The 21,147-nt window shown below is 39.6% G+C and overlaps 1 protein-coding gene across 5 annotated transcripts in view; it reads left to right on the top strand.

Annotated features, from left to right (window-relative positions):
• The window catches only part of ANKRD10 (ankyrin repeat domain 10), a 43,164-nt gene that overhangs the window by 13,533 nt on the left and 8,484 nt on the right, over positions 1-21,147 (top strand). For all 5 annotated transcript variants that reach the window (XM_045007751.1, XM_045007771.1, XM_045007777.1 and 2 more), the window contains exon 4: positions 15,647-15,867. In XM_045007751.1, coding sequence (XP_044863686.1) covers positions 15,647-15,867 — 221 coding nt within the window. The remainder of the gene's footprint in view (positions 1-15,646; positions 15,868-21,147) is intronic.

Genomic DNA, 21,147 nt, shown 5'->3' on the forward strand with positions numbered 1-21,147 from the left:
AAAGTAATCAATAATAACTGCTGGATTTTTATTAAAATTGCATAATAGCACCATTTATATATTTGTCAAAATTGTGCACCTTAAAAATAATGATGAAACAAGTGTTCACAAAAGTCTACAAAGAAAAGACTTCTTGGTGCCAGGTTTTCTTTTGCCCTTTTAATTTATTTTCCACACCCAAATAATTTGATAACTTCTAAAAATACACGTTTATAATATTTCATTCATTTAAAAAAAACCCCAAATATAAATGCTGAACACGCAATGTTGATAAATGGGAAAGAAATACACATCAGTATATCTGCTGTTATTAATGACCGTGATCATTTGAAACGATTTCTGGCACTTTGCATCTGTGCATCATATCAGCACATTTCTGATCATATTCTTTTTCCTGTTTGTATGAACAGTTCAGACTTCTGCAACTGCCATTTGAGCAGCCACACTGTACTACTTCAGTGACTCAGTCTTGAGTTGGATTGACGGAAGAGACCCTCTGCCAGTGGCCAATTATTGATTCATCTGTATCCTGCAATGGTGGCGAGAACTCTTGACTTAGATCATGGTGTGGTTTGATACATGTTCATTCAGATGAACACACTAAATCTTGCTAAGGGCAGTTTTGCTTAAATTGATAAAAAGGAAGAAATTCCACATTTTTTCCATACCATGTTTGTTCTTGAAATATTCAGATATATTGTTCTTGAATACTGAAATACAAGTGAAAACTTCATTTGTTTGAGGAAGAGTTCTGTCAAATCTTGTAGAAAAATAGTGTATATATTCTGCTGTCAAAGCCTGGTAGTGATGCACCAGTACCATTGTCTATGGCCATTAAAGAAAAGTTACAGAGGAAAAAGTGTTTTCCTTCCTGGTTTGTGATAACTAAATTTGGTCTCCAAGGGAAGATATTGAAGTGCTGAGATAGACATGTCAATAGCCAAAGTCAAAATGAGACCAGTGGCATTTGAAACTGTGAAATCAGTAGTACATCTGCTTCTGTTGGGTGAATGAACTACATCATGATGATACTTTATGCGTTCAGCTCTCGTTGACCCATAGATTTCAGCTGCTTTCTCACCAGAACTGTTGCCTGATCTACTGATTGTGTATTCATTCCCAGTTAGCATCTGTGGTTTTGCCAGGGCTCAGCCTCGAGCTCGAAAAGAGTTCTCAATATAACGAGAGCCCTGATGTGCACAGGAAAAATACTTAGGCTTAGGAAGGGCCTTTTGACTTTGTAATATTTTTATTAATACGGTTAGCAAGATCTCTACCTACTTTACTGAGTTGGAGTGTTTGTGATCATTCAGAATGGTCAAGACCTCTGGCATCAGAGCATTCATATACTCACTCCATCCTTTGTGGAGAAACCCAAAGTGTCAGTCATTCTTATCTTCATTGTTACCATCATCACCCGTGGGTGTCATTCTGCTGTCTCCCAAGGCACACAGGCCAGGATATAGCTTTTATATTGTATTATGCTGATGCCCACTGTGCTTTAGTCCCTTTTCCTTATTTGAACTTCCACACTCTTCTTCTAAGATGCCCCATTTATCATAGGCTAACTTGTTCATCCCCCTCATTAAGATTTACATCACTCAGTCATCATAATAACTTGTGGCTAGCATGTTGTTGACACTCTGTCTGCAAAATACTCTAACCAGTTTTAACTTGTACATTGCAATATATAATTCCTAAATATCAGCAATGTGATATACATATTTGATGCAGCATTCTGTCTTATGACAACTTCTAATCTAGGGTAAGTTACTGGATATGAACGTTACTTGCTTATTTCAGGTGTTTCTTCAGGCCTGTGGTCTTGTTTGTCTAAACTAAATATTTTACAGGCCTGTAGGCCCTTTGTTATAAAATAATTAATACTTCTATTTCACCTCAGTATCTTTTATCCTTGGCTACAGAACAGATTGGGAGTACATTTGAGTGAATTAATTCAGTCCTTTCATTATGTTACTAGCTTGGTGTTTATAGTACTTCCTCAGTTTATCAGAACTTCCTCCCTCACCTTTATACTGTTGACTTAATCTACTTTTGCAATTTTTTTTCCCCACACAGGTTTTAATTATTCTTATTTGGCTGCTTCCTCCACCTTTTTTTTTTTTTTTTTTTTAAGTACTGGAACAGGTTTTTTAATGGCAGATTCTTTTAGATCCTTTGAGAAGCCTTCTGTGAAGTCTCTGTAGCCACATTTGTCATCACATTGTTTTTCAGGTGAATTCTAGTTGGCATTTTAATTATTACCTCTTTTAGGATTTCCTTAGCCCTCATGCATGCTGGTTGTCTGATTTTACCATCAGAGATTACTTAATTTTTCCAAATTTTGCCTTCCAACAGTTGGAAACCACAGTAATGCTTAGATTTCATGGTGACAGATACCTTGGATAGTATAAAAGATCAGGTTATAAGATTTCTATCTGTCAGTCAAATCCTCATCAGTTTTGAAGGAAAAAAATCAAGATTTCTCCTTTGGTTGGATTCTCTACTTCATCATTTAGGAACCTGCTTCACATACAGGTCTGTGCTTATCACCTAGCAGGTATATGGGGTTTCAAGTATGTGAAGTTGTTTATTCTTGGTCTCTTAGACTCCTGGTGCTCTGTAGCATGTCCCCACAGTTGCATTTTTTAATATTCTTTTTTTCGTTACCCAAATAATTTAACTATCATGCCTTCATTATTGAATGGAAGCTTGCTATCATTAAATATTCTTGATGTGAAATGCTTCTCCTACACCACTTCTTCTCCTCTAGAGTATACATGGCAGTACTGACACTCGGTATAGAAGAATCAGCCTATTAGTTTTGTTATGCCCAAATACTTCTAATACTTCGTATTGATTATTTTCCATCTTGCTTTCATTTAAACACTTCTTAGCACAGTGTTTCATATTTATGGTAAACCATGACATAGACCCTTTTCAAACTAAGTACCATCTTGTAGGTACCTCCTTTCCTAACTCAATTCCTCACCTTCCTGGTGGCATCTATACTTCCTGGGTTACTTAAAGTAATTTAGGACATTATCAAGAAGATGCAGTCGAAATCAAACTCTGTTTTGCTAATAGGATCTTGTTAGGGCCAATTTCAAGGAAGTTTTTGAAAATAAGTAACCTTAAGCCTGACTCTGTATTCAGTAGAGAGAACAGACCACCAGGTTAATGTGCTCTTGGAGGCCTCTTTTGGTAAGTGGGGGCTGTTTCGTTTTGGAGTAATGAGTGCTTTAAGATTGGAAGCTTTCTTACATCACAGTCCATTAAGGCTGGAGAGTCAGTCACAGAAACTGAAGGTGATTGGGCTTAGCCTCCTTGCCAGCCAAAGTGGCAGAGGACCTTTTTCACAGCTGTAGTTATTTCGGTATTCAGTAATAGCAAAAAGTCCAGGAAAACACTTGCCTTCAGATTCTATTAAGACAAGAATTGGTTGTTTTTTGTGGTAATTGCCTGTTCTTAAATGTGAGGCGGGACAGCCATAGTTATTGATATTATCAGATACAACAGAGAAATGCTGACATATGTGAGAGCATGATTGAAGTCCATAGAGCAGCGGTTCTCAAACTGGGTTGGGACCCCAAAGTGAGTCTCACCGCCATTTTAATGGGGTTTCCAGGGCTGGCGTTTAGACTCGTTGGGAGCAGAGCCCTATCCCCTGAGGCCAAAACCAAAGCCTGATGGCTTCAGCCTGGGTGGCGTGGCACAAGTTACCCCAGGGGCTGAAGCCCTTGGGCTTCGGCTTTGATTTCGCCCCCCCTCCCCCGGCCTGGGGCAGTGGGGCTTTGGCCCCACTTCCTGGGATCATGTAGTAATTTTTGTTGTCAGAAGGGTGTCGTGGTGCAATGAAGTTTGAGAACCCCTGCCATAGAGGAAAGGAAGTCCTCCATCCAAGCAACAACAGAAATCTTTTCCCATGCCCCTGCCTGGAATTCCACTGGAAAAGATGTAGTATATTGGCATAAGCCTAATTGAATTGTAAACTAGTTTCTCATAAATTTCTTGATTCTTTCCCTTAGAAAAAGGAGTTTAGATACTGCTGTGTGGTAATTTGCTAGATTTCCCCCCTCCCTCTTCCCTGGTGAGGTTTAAGTACTTGCTGGATTGCTTACTTGAAGGTACAGGTAGTAGATTTCTGTCTTCAAAGTATGTTGGTGATCATGGCTCTGGCTTCTTCCAGTGTTTTTAGGATTCCTTGTTGAGGAAATGGACTCTAAGATGGAGCATATTGGGCTTGTTCTCAACATGCAGTTCTTCAGATGGACTAATCCAGATGCAGGAGAACTTTTCTGTAAAATACGTTGATAGTTACTTGCAACAGAGACCTCAGGATGACCAAGAGAATAATGATTTGAAAATGTTCATAGGGCATTATTTTAGCAGTTGCTGTGGTGGGGAAATACACTGTTGCCCACGAATATCAGGTTCTGACTAGCTGTTTGTAGGCCTGTGACAATAAGAGAAGGGGTAGAATTTGCTGTATTTGTTCTGCTGATACCCTCTGCCTGAGTGTATGATTTTAAACTCATATCGTATTTCACTGTAGCCCCTGTCCAGAGAAACAACTGACAAAGAAAAACATGAAGCAGTCACACAAACATAGAAATTTTAAGTTTAATTGATCAAAAAAGGCTCTGAAAAACCTTTTGTGTCTGACTTCATTATAGTTTACAGGAGGTATCTCTTGCATAAAAGCCTGGCATGCCTTATCTCTGACAAAAGCATATCTGTCCACTGCCTAGAAGTGCTTCACTGGCCACTGTTTGAGAACCATTGCTTCAGTATATTTATACTCATATTTTAGAACAGTTTGTTTTTTCTGTCTTGTTTTATATATTTGGCAGAGCTTGAGATTTTTTTGGTTTGGTTTTCTTTGAGTTTGTCATGAGAGTTCTTGCTCATCTAAATCTTGCTCATAAACCTTGCTAGTTTTGAACCCAAAAGGTCTTTTATCAGATTAAATGTACGTAATCACGTCCACTCATTTTGTTGCAGAAAGTATTCCAGTGCTCTCTGAATCTAAAAATCTTTCACCGCTAGTGGAAAGTAGCAGATCTATCATTTGATCTGTAATTAACTGCCACTGGTCCAATTTTGCATTCTATATCTATTTCTCCACTTTCACTTGACATTAAAGAAAAGTTTCTCTAAGAAGATGACCTACATCAATCACATCATTTGTTCTACTTCATGTAGAACAATTTTTATATTAAATACTCCCCTCAAGTATAACTTGTTTTTATATAGGTTATTGTCCAAGGGAGTTCTACAGCACATGATTCAGGCTTTCTAACACGAGAAATTTTCTTGGTTAAACTGTCTATCCATATGTTGCCAATGGTCTCTCTCTGTATATTGAGCAGTGTTGAGGTGATTGTTGAAAACCATGCACAGCCTGTCCTTTGTGGCATGTAAAAGCTCTGCTTCTTTTGCAGCAGCATTTTTACTACTAAGCTTCTCAGGTTTGTGTTTTATCTTGATTTTTTTGAAGACTATTTGCTTGGTAGTCTTTCCTGAATGGGTTTGAGACTTAAAATACAACTTTATTGCTTTTCGATAGACACAAACAAACGGTCCTTGCAATTTCTGCTTTGATGACACCTCCTTAACACACTTCCATTATGGAAAAAAGTCTAACTTGAATTCCTAATCTGTCTCTAGTCACTGAATAGCTGCAGTAATACTTACTCTCTTCTGATCTTCTAATGTAGATCATCCAGTTTGACTTTAGTACATGTATTTGACATAGTAAAAATGGTGTCATCAGTTGCATTTGTATCAAGTGGGTATTCTGTTGAAGCCTGGGTTTCTCTTTTACTCTGTAACTTCTAGTATTCTCTTGTGAATCTTCCTTGGGGTCAATTTGGCAAAGTACTCTGGTGATGCTATAAAGGTTTTGTTGTTGAGCGTTGCTGTCAACAATCTGGGAAGTCTTTGTGATCTTTTTCTTTTTTAGCAGAGAAAGTCTTTTTCATTATGGTGCATTGCTTAGGTGAACAGATTACCACTTTGAAAACTATTGTAGTCCCTTTTATCTTGTCTTTGAACAGTGCTTAGGAAACACTTATTGTGTAATACAGCATATGTGGAAAATCTGTTAATTACTTCTGAATGTTACAGCTCCATGGTTCACAAGCTACCATGGCCCTGACGTAGATTAGTATATGAGGAATTGCCTTAGTAGAATGGCGCTCCACTCCTCCTCCTAACACACTCTTTGTGGGGATGTGAGGGGAGACTGAGAATCTGGCCAATGGTTTAAAAAGTTGTTTAAAATTTTCATTAAAATTTAATCATCATTATACCATGACACTGGATGTGAAATGAAAACTTGGCACCAACTTCTCATGTCTGTGTGTAGAAGCCCAGTATGTATTTCTACCAAAAACATTTCACAACTTCTCCAGCAAATCTAAAATGCCATTAATTAAGAGTGTTTTTTCCTTTTCTACTACCACTATCTGAAGAACATGCATTTAAAAAAAATATTTTGCAACTTCTGTACTTGGACACCAAAGGGTTAAAACATTTTAAGTTTGTTTTTTAAATATTTTGCTTTAGAAACTGTAGGCTAGTATACTGATGATGTCTGTAGGAAAAGATTTTTCTCACTGTGGACATAGTGTTCTGATCCTTGTCTCTGCTAACTTTTGTATAAGCATAGTACTAATTCATTTGAGATACAGCATATTAAATTTAAAGTAACTGAAGCCATGAGATGATCAGTAGTTTTTAGCCCATACTATTTAAATTTCATCAAAGAACTTGACAATTAAATTGGCTTCAGCATGAAAGTAGTAATGTTTAAAAGCCAGAAAGGCTCTGTGTCTCATTGTTAAGGTGGTCACATGGTGATGGCTTAAACACAATGACTAACGTGCTACTGCACTCTATGTATGTTAATGTAACTTTTAATCTTAATGTTGCCTGCAAATATGTGATCCCTTATGATATAAGTTTCCTGTTTATGCACCATTGCCCGTTTAAATCAAACAGAAGATTCTGAAACTGTAAAAACTACACATGTCAATGTTTTACAGCTACGTAATTCGAATTGACTTGATTTTTTCAAGTAATCCTAGAAAGGGGGAGCATTCCATATAGAAACTGCTGAAACTGCCACAGGTGCTTCTCCGAAAACCTTACAGTTGTGGCATTGAATGTTCAGTATCGCTTCCTTTCTGCACACAAGGCATACTGTTGAGGTATTTGTTGCGGTGATTGGTTTTAATGCTAATCTAGGAATTCAGATATAGAATCTATAGATTTGCATGCTTTTGCTTACCCTAATTTACAATATCTACATTTTTATTTGTAAACTAACAATAAATAAGTTGAGATCAGTATTTTTTTAACAGAAGTATTACATTGATATACGGAAACTGTGGTTTATTTTCCTAGATTGTCACATGGCATTAACAAAGAATAGGTGATGTGATAATCACTCTGTAAAATGGTAGTTTCAGGGAATTTTATATATATATTTTTATGTAAAAAAGTTGGATTATTTTTTGTAGTAAACACTTGCTCTATTTTCTAAAGGATGTGACATTATAAGTGGAAGATTCCTTGAGGTACATCTTTTAAGATTTCTTACAACTATTGAACTCACTCTTTTCCCGAGACAGCAAAATTCTGGTCACTTGCAGGAAATAATTTGATCAGTTTTCTTTTTAGTAAATTCAGTTGCAGCATGAAGCTCTTCAAAAAGTAAAATGCTTTTACTGTAGGAGGAAAATGGAAACTCAATTGAGTGAAAACCACAAACCTCTTTTATACCAAGAAAAGTTACAGTCCTGAGGACCCAATCTGTAGACATCTCTTGTTGCATGATGCAAAATGATCAGGTGAAAGGGAAGAAATCCAGTGCTGAATGTTGTCCTTAACTCTTCAGGAGAAGGTATACAAATAAATGTATTTCTCAAGTCAGAGGATTTAAGCATTTTACATTCAATAACATGCCCAGTTTATGTATAAAATTCCTATATGCTGCCAAATAGCTCAAGAAATGTCAAATGTAAACAAGCAAACATTACAATTATCCAGTTTTATTCATATTTAGACTATACTTCTCATGGAATTAAATGTCTTGTTTGGTTTCTCCATCTTGTATATCCTCTTTCTGAGATTTCTCTCCCCACTGTATTCATCCTTGCATTCCAGAGCAAAATGGAAATATCTGTCTTTACATTAATCCAAGAATTTTGGAGTAAAGTCTTTGGGAAAATCAGTGTCAGACTTGAAACATTTCCACAAGAAAGAACCTAAATTTTGCTCATTAATTCCTGCAAACAGATGAGTTGCTTCTAAATTGATGCCAGACAAAACTGTTCTTTAACTATAGAGTGAATTGACCTGCTGATTTTAATAAAGAGCCACATCTAAAGTTAACTAAAAGTTCTTTGTCATCTTTGCCAGTTCAGCTCTATGCTTCTCTCAGTAGGGTAGATGTGCCAAAAAGGAATCAGAACCTTCATGTCATTAGAGCTGCCTTTGTAGTTAAGTTTCCATTCTGCTCCTAAAGATGGATTGAGCTCCTTCAGAGAAGTCCTCCGTTTCTTGGACAGAAAAAAGGATTGTGTGGACTTATTTTTTGTGAATAATTAGGCCAGTCTTGGCAAGTTCTTGCCTAGAGCAAGTAAACCTTTTGATAGGCAACTTAATGAAGACATTTTTATCATACATAATACAGTAAAAGTTTGAGGAATTTAACTTGTGACTGGGCTGGCCAATTTACAGTAGTTTTTCAAGGCTAAATTAGTCCCAATCTTTCTGCTTGACTATTCTTCCTCCTCCTTTCCCTCACTGGTTACTTCATGTTTAGAGTCAAAAGTATTTTGTGGTGTTTCTCACCCTCCTCAAAACTTTGTCAGTTGGGTAACAAATTGCTCTGAAGGGCAAGCATGTCCTTGTCTACAAGCCCAAGTTCATAGAATCAGAGAAATGTAGGATTGGAAAGGAACTTGAGAGGTCATCTAGTCCAGCTCCCTGACCTGAGGCGGGACCAAGTAAACCTAAACTGTCCCTTAGAAACCTCCAATGACAGGGATTCCACAGCTTCCATTGGAACAGGCTTCCAAGACTTAACCTGTCCATGTATTTAGAAAGTTTTTCATAGTATCTAACCTAAATCACTTTTGCTGCAGATTAAGCCTATTACTATTTTTTCCAACTTTAGTGGGCATGGTTAACAATTGGTCACTATTTTCTTTATAACAGTCCTTAACATATTTGAAGACTTATCAGGTTTCCCCTCATCTTCTTTAATCCAAACTTAACATGCCTAATTTTCTTAGCCTTCATCATTTTTGTTGCTCTCCTCTGGACTCTCTCCACATCTTACCTAAAGTGTGATTCCCACAACTGAACCACAGTACTCTAGCTGAGTTAGAGAGGGACAGTTACATCCTGTGTCCTGCATATGACACTCCTGTTAATACACCCCACAATATTAGCCTTTTTTTTTTGCGCAACTGCATCATAGTATTGACTCTTACTCAATTTGTGATCCACTATAACCCCCAGATCTTTTTCAGCTGTATGACTGTCCAGCCAGTTATTCCCCCACTTTGTAGTTGATTATTTGATTTTTGTTTTGTTTTGTTTTGTTTTTTGTTTTTCCTTCCGTAAGTATAGTATTTTGTACTTGTCTTTATTGAATTTCATCTTGTTGATTTCAGGCCAGTTCTCCAGTTTGTCAAAATTGGTTTGAATTCTAATTCTGGCCTCTAAAGTGCTTGCAGCCTTTCCCATCTGCAGATTTCATAAGCATACACCTCATTCCATTATCCAGGTCATTAATGAAGATATCACATAGTGATGGACCTGTGCTGGACTCCATTAGATACATTTTCCCAGTCTGACAACGAACCATTGATAACTACTCTGAGTATAGTCTTTGAACCAGTTGTGTACCCACCTTATAGTAATTTCATCTAGACCACATTTCTCTAGTTGTTTTATGAAACTGTCATGTGGGATTGTGTCAAAAGCCATATTAAAACCAAGATATCACATCTATAGCTACACCCCCATCCTCTAGGCTAGTAGCTTTGTCAAAAGAAAACTTGGATTGGTTTGGCATGATTTGTTCTTGACAATTCATGTTGGCTATTATTTATCCTTTTATCATCTAGGTGCTTAAAAATTGATGTTTAATCATTTGTTCCAGTATTTTTCCAGGTATTGAAGTTAGGCTGGCAGGTCTGTAATTCATCAGATCCTCTTTATTCACCTTTTTTAAAGGTAGGTACTATGTTTGCCCTTTTCCAGTAGCCTGGGATCTGACTTACCTGTCCTCCATGAGCTCTCAAAGGTCCTATTTTGACGTATATTGGTTCCCTCTTGTTGCTCATATTAATTGTGTTGAGTGTCTGGTCACCATTAGTCTTTTAGCAAAGACTGAAGCAAAATAAGCATTAAACAGCTTAGCCTTCTTGATGTTATCTGTTGTTAGTTCTCTTTCCCTGCCAAGTAGTGGACTTACACTTCTCTTGCTCCTAATGTATTTATAGAATCTTCTCTTATTGATTTTTATGTCCATTGCTGGATGTAACTCCTTTTGTGCCTTTCTGATGGTGCATGTACAAGCTTGTTATTCTTTTTTACTTCTCCTCAGAAATTTGTCCATGTTTCCACTTTCTGTAGGGTTCCTTTAATTTTTCAGGTCATTAAAGAGCTTCTGATTGGAGCAGTATTGGCTTCTTACTATTCTTATCTTTTCTTTGCATCAGGATAGTTTGCTGTTGTGCTTCTAATATTGTCTCTGAGAAACCACCAGCTCTCCTGAACTTTTTCCCCCCGCTAGATTGTTTTCCTATGGGACCTAACCTACTAGTTCTGTGAATTTTAGTCTGCCTTTTTTTTTTTTAAATCCATTGTCCTTATTCTGCTGCTGCCACTTCTTCCTTTCCTTAGAATCATGAAATCATCATTTCATGGTCACTTTTTCCCAGATCGCCTTCCAACTTCAGATTTGTAACTAATTCCTTCTTGTTAATCTGAATCATCATTTCTAAAGGACTGTCCCCCTGGTTGATTACGTCATCTTGTGAAACAAGAAGTTGTCCCCAGTATATTCCAAAAACTTATTTGGCATTTCATGTTCTGCTGCGTTACTTTTCCAACAGGTGTCTGCATGGTTAAAGTCCCCCATTATTACCTTTGGATAGTTCTGTCGTTCTAGAAATTTAGTTCATCCTCTCTACAGCCTTTTGTGAGACTTGTCAGATTGGGTTCCATGTTCTGTGTTGTAAAATTGTAAGTACAGCAGTCCCATCTGCTGCTAGTGATTAGCAGCTGCATTATGGCAGTGTATCTTTAACCAATGCCTTTGGGATCTTTTGAAAGAGCTGTCAGAACCCAAGGTTCAGGCCTGTCAGGGTTTGGTCAGAGCCATGTCTAAATTTTGGTTTTAGAGTATTCTGTAGTGTTCTAAAAATTTGGGACAGTACCGGGGAAACCTGAAGTCTGAGAGAACTCCCTTCCCTGTTGCCCATAGATTGGCATGTATTCTGAAATTTATTTGCCCTTCAGGGTTTGATCCATGAAGGCAGGGATGGTGTCCCTATCCTCTGCGTGCCAGAAGGTGGGAATGGGTGACAGGGCATGGATCACTTGATGATTATCTGTTCTGTCATTCCCTCTGTGGCACCTGGCATTGGCCACTGTCAGAAGATAGGATACTTGGTCTGACCCCATATGGCCATTGTTATTTTCTTAAGGCCTTGTTAGAATCTGTGTTGTTTATAAAGACTTACTGCTTTTTCAAGTAGGTATGAGAGTGTGAAGTATTCTCTTCATCAGTTGACCAGGCACCTCTGATTACATCATGGCCGAGAATCTGACTCACCTTAGGGAAATCTTCCTTGTATTCCTTAGTACTAGCCTCCAGTAAGTCTTCTAGTTGGAAACGGTGTAGCCTCTTTTATGTTTTTCAGTGAACCCTGGCATACAATCACATTCCACAATCTTGAATTTGCCTTCTATTTCCCAGCCACCTGTACTAATTCAGAAATTGATACAGGTCAGTTAGTTACTGTTCAGTGGTAAGAGGCACAGTCCACCTCACTTAATAAAGGAGTATTCAGCTTGCCACGCCACTCCTCCTTTTCCCCTTCCTGCTAGAGGAAACTTAAAACTCTGACTCTCGTCTGGAAATGCCTTTTGGAGACTTAATATAGGAGCTCAGATCATAATGACATGAGAAGCAAGTTGTAGCCAGACCTTGGACACACAGTATAAGGAAAGGGCAGGGTATGGTACAGTGAATCATGCCCATCCCTCTACAGGATCTGGCAATAGTTTAGTGTTCATGTTAGTACAAAGGATGGGCAGAGCTAGCTACTAACATCTCTGAAAATGTGCAGCACCACTGGCTAGCCACAGAAGAGAATACCTGCTGCAGCCCCTGAAGGGTATAGTAATGGATTTGCTTGCTGCTAAGGTAGTGCTGACCAGGTCGGCACCAGCCCCCATCCAGGCCAGTGCTTTTAAAGGTATAGTGGAGCTCTTAGTTTTTTACTATGCTCTTTCATGTTCTGACTCAGGGCCTTTAGAAGATTCTATGAGAATATTGCAATTCATTGTGTACTTAGATTGCTTTCAGTGGTGGATGGCAGCAGCTTTCACCAGTTTTTTCCGTGACATTACTTGGAAAACCCACTTGCTTGCTTGATGAAGGTTAATTTTGCATCTGTAAGGTGTGTGACCTCTATCCAAATCCTATAACTATAATAATCCCTATGGTTCTTTCCTGTCTGTTCCATGCAGATCGCTAATTGAGTATTTTCAGTCTTTCTCTCCGTTAGCTTCCATTAGTATTTCACAGTGCTGTGGCCTCTTTGTCACTCTGTGCTCTTGTCAACAAACTTCCCTTCTAGATGTGTGTGCAAGAAAAGATACCCGAACATGGTAGGCCTGTTTAGGGTTTGTTTTTTTTACTAGACTTTTTTTATTCTTTGGTCTCTTTTTTGGATTCTTGGAACCCCCTCAGTCAATTCCAGTTTGTGTCCTCTTCTTTCTTCCCATTACTAGCCTCCTGAAGTAGGGAATTCCCATTTGCTTTATTTAGTTAAGACCTGACTTGAAGTTTTCAACCTTTTTTTGCAAGATGTATTTATGAGCTCTTTGGTGCAGCTCCCATGTTTTTGTTGGGTGGGTTTTTTTTGTTTTTTTTTTTTAAATAGTATCTAGCACATCAGGGCACCTACGTGCTACTGCAATACTACTAGCAGTAGTGTGATAGCTCTTTCATAGAAGGCAAAGTGCCTGGACCTTCAATTTAGGGAGAAACCATTCTTTTAAAAACAAATTCTGACTAGTTCTGTCTTTGCTTTCTCTTCTCCCCCATTAATTTAAATAGTTTGGGAATTAGTAACTTAACACCTCTTTCAGGAAAAATGAAAGTAGTTGTGCCCTTCTGCAACCTTGCTATGTGTTAAAGGCCTAAGCATCTTAATTTATACATCTTCCACCTGGATAGTCTTTCTTGCCCCATCTGCCACTTTGGGAAATGCTGGTGTTGCTCTTCTTACCATTTTACCCTCCTTTCTTAACTGCTTAGAGAAGTGAAATAGTTTAATAATATTTTTAAATGTCAACATTGTTATTTATCATTGGTATTTGAGTTCATACTCATTTAAATGAATGGAGCAATCCACATCTCAGAGCTCTTGCTTGAGTGTGTCTGCAAACCCATGCAGATGTCTTCGCATCCGTTGCATTTGCTTCATGTTAAAAGGTTTTCTTCACAACCATAAGAGCTAGAGCCTTTTTTTAATAAATTTCCTCCTGAGTCTCAGCTTTTACCAGTCTGTCATTCATCTAGTCCTTTGTGCACATGCCCCTTTTCCAATGAGGTGAGGGAATATGACCCACTCTTTAGGAAACACTGACTTAAGTGGATATGGGTTTCACTTGATCCTGAGCTGATGGGAGGGAGCTATTAACTTTGTTCAACAACGGATATGTTCCTGAAACTTGCACTGTTTGAAATCTCTAATCTTGGGTTTTCTGTAGCACCTGTTAAATAATATCTGTGCTGCACAGGTAAGCTAGCACAAGCAAGGTCCATAGGGGATGACTTGAGTATTCTGGTAGAAAAGGAGACCACCTTAATTTCCCTAAGTCAGTGATGTTTCTGGTTGTAGAGACCAAAGTAAGTGAACCAAATTGTGTGCCTTATAGGTATTGGTCTTGGTATAATGGTAGTTCTGCTTGTAAAGATTTTTACCTCCTTTCTGATCAGTGTGGCAAGCAAACTACAATCTTCTAGGAAACAACCCTAGTCCATAGCCTTTCAAATTCCATAGTCCAGTCTGTGTCAAGGTTTAGAGTTTCATGCTGGACCTAGTCAGCTATCCTTCACAGGCCTTTCCGAATTATTCCTACATCATGCTTGTTAATAGTGAAATAGTAGTTCTGACTAAATTGAAAAGAACACTATACCAATGCGACATAGGTAGAATAATTTAGATCCTGTCTATAACTTGCTCAGTTCCTTTGTTTTCATGTATTTGACAAGAGCAATTTATTATACTTCAGGGGAATTTCAATGGATTGGGTATGTTAATCTCCTAAATTATCTCTCTGTTGGACCATCTCCTTATTTTCAGGAATTTAAAGTAATAAGCTTCTTGCCTAAACTACAAAATTTAAGAAGTAAAGATCCAGTTTTCTGGCTGGGAAGTTTTGTTTCACAGTGTATCTAGTTAGGAAAGATTCATCAGCATTCTCTGTTTCTTTAATTCTGCTGCTGCCAACCCCCTTTGTCTACACTTTTTTATTTGTTACAACATATTCTTATTAAACTTTAATGTTCATATTTCTAAAGACAGGTTTACTGTTGTCAGAGGCCATTCATGTAAATGCTTATCAGTGAGGAAGGGCAAAGGGAGAACTCTTTCAAATTGAAACTTTCGTCTGTAACTGTTGGTGTCCTATCTGGCTTCATTTAATTCATAATCTTGCTAAATTAGAAAATTCATTGCCAGTGTTCCATCTTGGACCAATCTTGAGCAAAATAACAAAACAAGTCCTCAGCATTTATAATGTCACACACTTTGAAATAAGAAACAAGAGCAAAAAATAAATCATAAGGAAAGCATAACTAAGCATAGTTTTTATATTTTATTGTTAGGAAGATGAGTGATGTTAATTATTGTTGTCTTAGATACCGGAATGCCATGGACAATTGCTAAGTCATGTTAAGTTTGTTTTGAGGGTGGTTTTTACTCAAGATAAAGAAATAGATTGTCAAAATAAGCTGCAGAAGGTGATAGATTTCAAGATTTAGATTTAGGAGTCTGAAGTCTGTGTAAAGGTCAGATGCTTCAGACTGTAATTTAGAAAGTAAGCATTTTGAGATGTTTAAATAGGAAGATACTTTTTTAAAGGCACATAGTATATTGATTTTATTGAAAAGTATATTGTCTCCCAAATTTTGCTTAGAAGCCAGATATGTGCAAAGGCTAAGTTAGTTTTAAAACTAAGATTGATAAATAATTCCTTAATGGAAATTTGTTAAGTTTATGTTCTTTCTCTCTCATCACCTGCAGATAGTTAGTCAGTAAGAGCAGCAGCAGCAGTCAAGGTGGGTTGATGAATGAGTGTAATTCAGTTTCTTTGTATTGTGCAGCTTGAGAAATGCCAGTGGACTGACAGCAGCAGATCTTGCACATACCCAGGGCTTCCAAGAGTGTGCCCAGTTTCTCTTGAACCTCCAGAACTGTCACCTGAACCGTTTCTTTAGCAATGGCACGTTAAATGGAGGTCCCAATCCAGTCAATGGTGGGACAAGTCGAAAGAGATCCTTTGAAGATGTGGATTCTGCTGGAGTAAAGAAAGCTAGGACTGAAGGTGAGATTTCAGAGGTAAAAGTGGGAGGGGCAATATCATTGTTGGCTTTGAGAGTAAGAGAAGGTACTCTGGGCTAGAAAGTTTTTTGACATCCCTAAAAAGGGATACATGAATCAATTATGAATAAAATTATGAAAACAAGACTGGTGGCCTCCTTAAAGAATTATCTTTATAGGTTCCCACTCTTAGTGAGTACATGCCTCACTTCTGCAAGTCCCAGAGCTATATGGACAGGAAGTAACTTGGAGGGAATGTGTGCACTCTCTTCTGACTCAGATGTTGATTCATAAAAGGATTGTGGAGCATCTTTTGGCTACTTTCTGTCATAAAGATCATATCACAGAAATATAGGGCTAGAAGGGACTTGGAGAAGTCATCAGATCCAGACCCCGTGCTGATGCAGGACTAAGTAAATGTAGACCATCCCTGACCAAAGTTTGTCTAACCTGTTCTTTAAAACCTCTAATGATGTGGGTTCCACAACCTCCCTTGGAAGTCCATTCCAGTGCTTAACTAACCTTGGAGTCAAAGATATTTTTTTCCCTTCTAATATCTAACCTATATGTCCCTTGGAGCAGATTATGCCCATTACTACTTATCCTATCCCAGTGGACTTGGAGAACAATTGATCACCATCTTCTTTATAACAACCCTTAACATATTTGAACACTATTATCAGGTTCCTCCCCCCCTTCCCCATCTTCTTTTCTCAAAACTAAACATGCTCAGTATTTTAACCTTTGCTCATGGATCAAGTTTTCTAAACCTTCTTATCATTTTGTTGCTCTCATCTGGGCAGTTTCCAATTTGTCTACATCTTTTTCCTAAAGTGTGACATCTAGAATTGGACATAGTACTCCAGCTAAGGCCTCACCAGTACCAAGCAGGACTGGACAATTACCTCCCATGTTGTAAGACAAGCGAGGCAGATGTCCTGCTCTACTAGCACTGGTGAGGCTACAGCTGGAGTACTATGTCCAATTCACAACCATCATTTGTTCTTCAACTGTTTGCCATTGCCTAGTTCTTGCTTAATATAATATATGTAATGTTGACTGCCTTCTCAATAGGAGTGTGTGCTTAGCTCTATGGCCTTCTTAAAGGACCCAGAATATAAATAGCTGCCCTCACCAACAATCCCACCATTTTTCTTTCTGCCATATGCTGTAGTTGGAGACATTTTTCTTTCCCTTCAGCATTATGCAGTAGTTAAAAACTTCCCAAAAAATCCTGCATAAATAGTTTGTTAGACAAGGTTTTCCACAGGCAAAACCCTGTGGAAGGTACTGGCCAGATCTGGCTGCACTGCAAAAATGTATTAAGGCTTCTCCATGACTGCCACCATTCTCTGTAATGGCCTGGAGATGCACGCTTTCATCATCAAAATTGGGGTTAAATAGGGATGTGTTATTGCCCGAACTGTGTTCTCCATCTGTTTAGCAGTCATTTTGGTCCTCTTTAAAGGCCACCTCCCCAATAGAGTTGAAATTCAATACAGAATGGATGGGCGACTTTTTAATCTTCGAAGTCTCCGCTTGAAGTCTAAAGTCCTCAGGGCATCCGTTACTGATCTTCAGTAGGCTGATGACTGTGCCATCCTCGCACACACTGGATTTTTTTGCACAAGCTTATTGAAGCTTAGGACTCTCACTCAATATTGAGAAGACTAAAGTGCTCCAGTCTGCTTCAGGCTTTGCACACAATCCATCACAAATCATCATCAAGGGAAAAACTTTGGAGACGGTCGAACACTTCTGCTACCTCGGTAGCCAACTTTCTCAAAATGCAAAAATCGACAGTAAGATCCAGCACAGGATCCAGTTTGCAAGTGCTTCCTTTGGGAAATTGCTCTGACGTGTTTTCACAGGCCTTGACCTACGGCAGGATACCAAGGTCTATAAGACAATTGTTAACCCCTACACTCCTTTTATGGTTGCGAAACCTGGGTTGACCTATCAACAGCACCTGAAGAGGCTGGAGCGGTACCACCAACGATGCCTCCGAAAGATCCTTCACATCAAGTGGGAGGATCGTTGCACTAACGCCAGCATCATCACTGAAGCCAGTGTCACCAGTATTGAAGCAATGATCCTCATGCTCGCTGGGCTGGACATTGTGTCCCAAAACAAGTCTTACTTTCAACTCACTCATGGTCAGAGATCCCCTGGTGGTCAGAGAAAACTCTACAAGGACACACTGAAAGTGTATCTGAAGAAAACTGATGTGGACATCATAAGCTGGAAGGAGCAAGCCACCAACTGACCCCAATGGCAGCACATCCTCCATCAGACAGTGGTCCACTTCAAGGAGAAGCACCTTGCCCTTGACACTGCAACTAGAGAGAGAAGGAAGGAAAAAGAGAACTTTCTCAGCAGGCAGCTGACCCACCAGGAAATGTCTGTACCTCCTGTAGGGAGATCTGTGGTTCCAGGATCAGACTCCTAAATCATCTCAGGACCCATGTGTAAATCCATATTAGAGATCACTCGAATAAAGGGATTGCCAATGATGATGAGACAAGGTTTTGTTTATTTTCATAAGTCACAGATATTAGTGATCCAACAGGATTCCTTTTGGAGCATTACAAAAGCAGAGATTCACAACGTGATTCTTTCCTTTTCAAAAGACTGAACTGGGCACGAGCAATGTCTTTACATACTTGAAAGAAAATAGTTTTGCCAAAATCCTGGAACATCTGCTGGCTCTTCTTTAAAAGGGCCCCAAAAGACCAGCAAGTGGTATTCCAAAATCACTTCCTTCAGCCCTGAAGTTGGAAAAGCCTTTGCAAAAAATCTTTTTGGCATGAGTGGTGTGTCTGTGAAACCTACTTCTGCACCACATTTTCCTAGATGCTCAGATGGATAAATCAGTCTGTGCAGAAGATAGCCTCGTAGGAACCCTTCAAGAAGTTTCAGAGGCTGCAGTATCTGAGATTTTGGTGGGAAACTAGGAGTAGCACTTCTCTGGGTTCTATGGCTTCAAAAATTGCTCTGCGCTAAGGTGAGGCTCTAAGAGGTTCAGCCAGACCTTGGTGCAGTTGGCCTTCCCAGATCTTAATTGTCCTGAAGGAGAAAACTTCCTGGTATCTGGGCCATTTGGTTTAGTCTCCTGCACTAAGGCATCCATCTGATACATCCAGCATGATCTCCAAGAAATGCCTCTAAAGGTGTCAAAGAAGAGGGCTTTCTGAAGATTCTACACCATCCTCTGTGTCCAGATCCACTCATCGGAGGGAAACCTCCCCCCCCTCTCTCTCCTAGCCACTGGAAAGAGATACCTGATTCAACTGTTTGAATCAAACCCAGGAGGAACTATCTCCCCCCTCCCTTCTCTGCCCGGAGATAAGCCTGTCTCACCACCGAGAGAGTGTCTTCGCCCCTCCCCCTATCCACAGTAGAAGGGATTTAATCCTTATTGGGGTTGCTAGCTTTTGATTGCCCTGCCATTGTTGCCAATGAAGTTGTGATGAAGTGGGGAATTTTCGCTATTTTTTATGAATACTGTGTGCACTTCAGTTTCCTCTATATGCTGCATGGATAACTAGGTGGTTGGGAAAAGGCTGTTTACTCTTGGGCAGGCATGTGAATGGTGTGAATAGTGCCTAGCTCTGTTGGGTTTGGGGCCCAGGTCAATGGAGGGTCTGTGAAGACAATGGCAAATCCAATCACCAAGACTTTTGGTACTTAGCAGCTAATGATTATGAATGGTCCACCACCTCTGCAGGACGCCAGCCATATTTGACCAGCTGGACAACAAATGACTGAGGAGAGGCTTGTAGAACTGGCTTGGGAACTTGAACAAAGGATGGAGAGAGATCGCAAGAGCCAGGGGTGGACACTGCTTTGCTGGGCTCTGGGTAACCAGAGTGGAGCATGCTCTAACTTTTTTTTTTTCTTTATGCTAACCAAGGACTTTGTATCCTATGTTCCAGACATCTAATAAACCATGCTGTTCTTGCAATGCCTGCCAAGAGCCACTACAGATGCAGAAGGTGGGGGTGTATTACCCCCTTTGGGTGTACAATTCTCTCTCAAGTGTCCAACTCAGGTGAACTCACTGAAGGGAGATCATGGTCTGAAGCAGGGGTGCTGGACGCTCTGAGGTTCAGTTCAAGGACGCAGGGAAGCCAAGTGTCTTACCCTAGCGAAAGAGTGAGATCCTAAGGAGCTATGGCACCCTGAGGGGTGTCCTCCTAGAACTGTTCCAGAGCACTGGATCTGTGGATCCATGACAGGTGGTAGCAGAGGATGGCTTCTGAATGCACCAAGAGGATGGTTGGTTTCTGAATGCACCAGAAGTATGTTGTTGTTCATGACTAGCATCAGTAAAACAAGGGTAGCCAAAGGAAATAGCCAGAAAATGGTGTATAGCCATCTCCTTATGAAGGATATTGCACACCTGTGCATTGAGAGGATTAGGCATTGGGAAGCTCAAGAAGATGCCTCTGATTGCATGGCTGGAGAAGAATGATCAGTTTAAGAGGCAGGTTCCAGCCTCAAATTTGTCCCCAACAGAGTCCAGGAACAGCACCAGGGCAGCAGCCAAGGTGTCCACAAGACCAGTTCCCTATCCAGCAAGGGCTCTTCATGACCTTGCTGCCCATGAACAGATTTGAAGCAATGGTAGTTAGAGCTGAGAGAGAAGTTGCTGGAAGACTACAAGAAGCAATGAAAGCATGAATGGGAGATGAAGAAGCAGAGGAGCAAGAGGACCCACAGAGGGGCAAGTGAGGGAGAGGCCATGAGATGCCAAGTCCGCAAGGAACCTAGATACCAAATTGCTGCCCCAGATTAAGGAGGCAGGGATGTAGATACCTACCTCACTGCCTTTGAAAAGGCTTGTGATTTGAACCAGGTTAACTTTTTGAACTGGTTTTGCTGTCTCACCCCCTTACTCGGTTCCAAACGCATACAGGCTTACAGCCAGATGAATGGAGTTGATATTGGGGACTATGAACTATTCAAAAAAGCTTTGCTGCTCACGTTTGAATTGACTCCTGAGGCATTTAGGAAAAGGTTTGAGTGTGCAAAAGACTTAGGATGTGACTTGCTTGGATGGCACCACCCTGATGGGAGAGTATTTTAACAGATGGGGTAAGAGTGCAGGGGTCACCATGCTAGAAGATTTGTATAACCTGATTGCATTGGAGCAAGATTATGAGATGTGTTCACTAACCACATTGTCAGCCTATGAGAACAGGAAGCCCAAGGATTTGCACAACGTGAGTCAATTGGCAGATGGAAGGGGTCCTCCCAGAGATTATTCCAGAGCTGTTCTAGA

This window comes from Mauremys mutica, chromosome 1, assembly GCF_020497125.1.
Source record: "Mauremys mutica isolate MM-2020 ecotype Southern chromosome 1, ASM2049712v1, whole genome shotgun sequence".
Classification (NCBI taxonomy): domain Eukaryota; kingdom Metazoa; phylum Chordata; order Testudines; family Geoemydidae; genus Mauremys; species Mauremys mutica.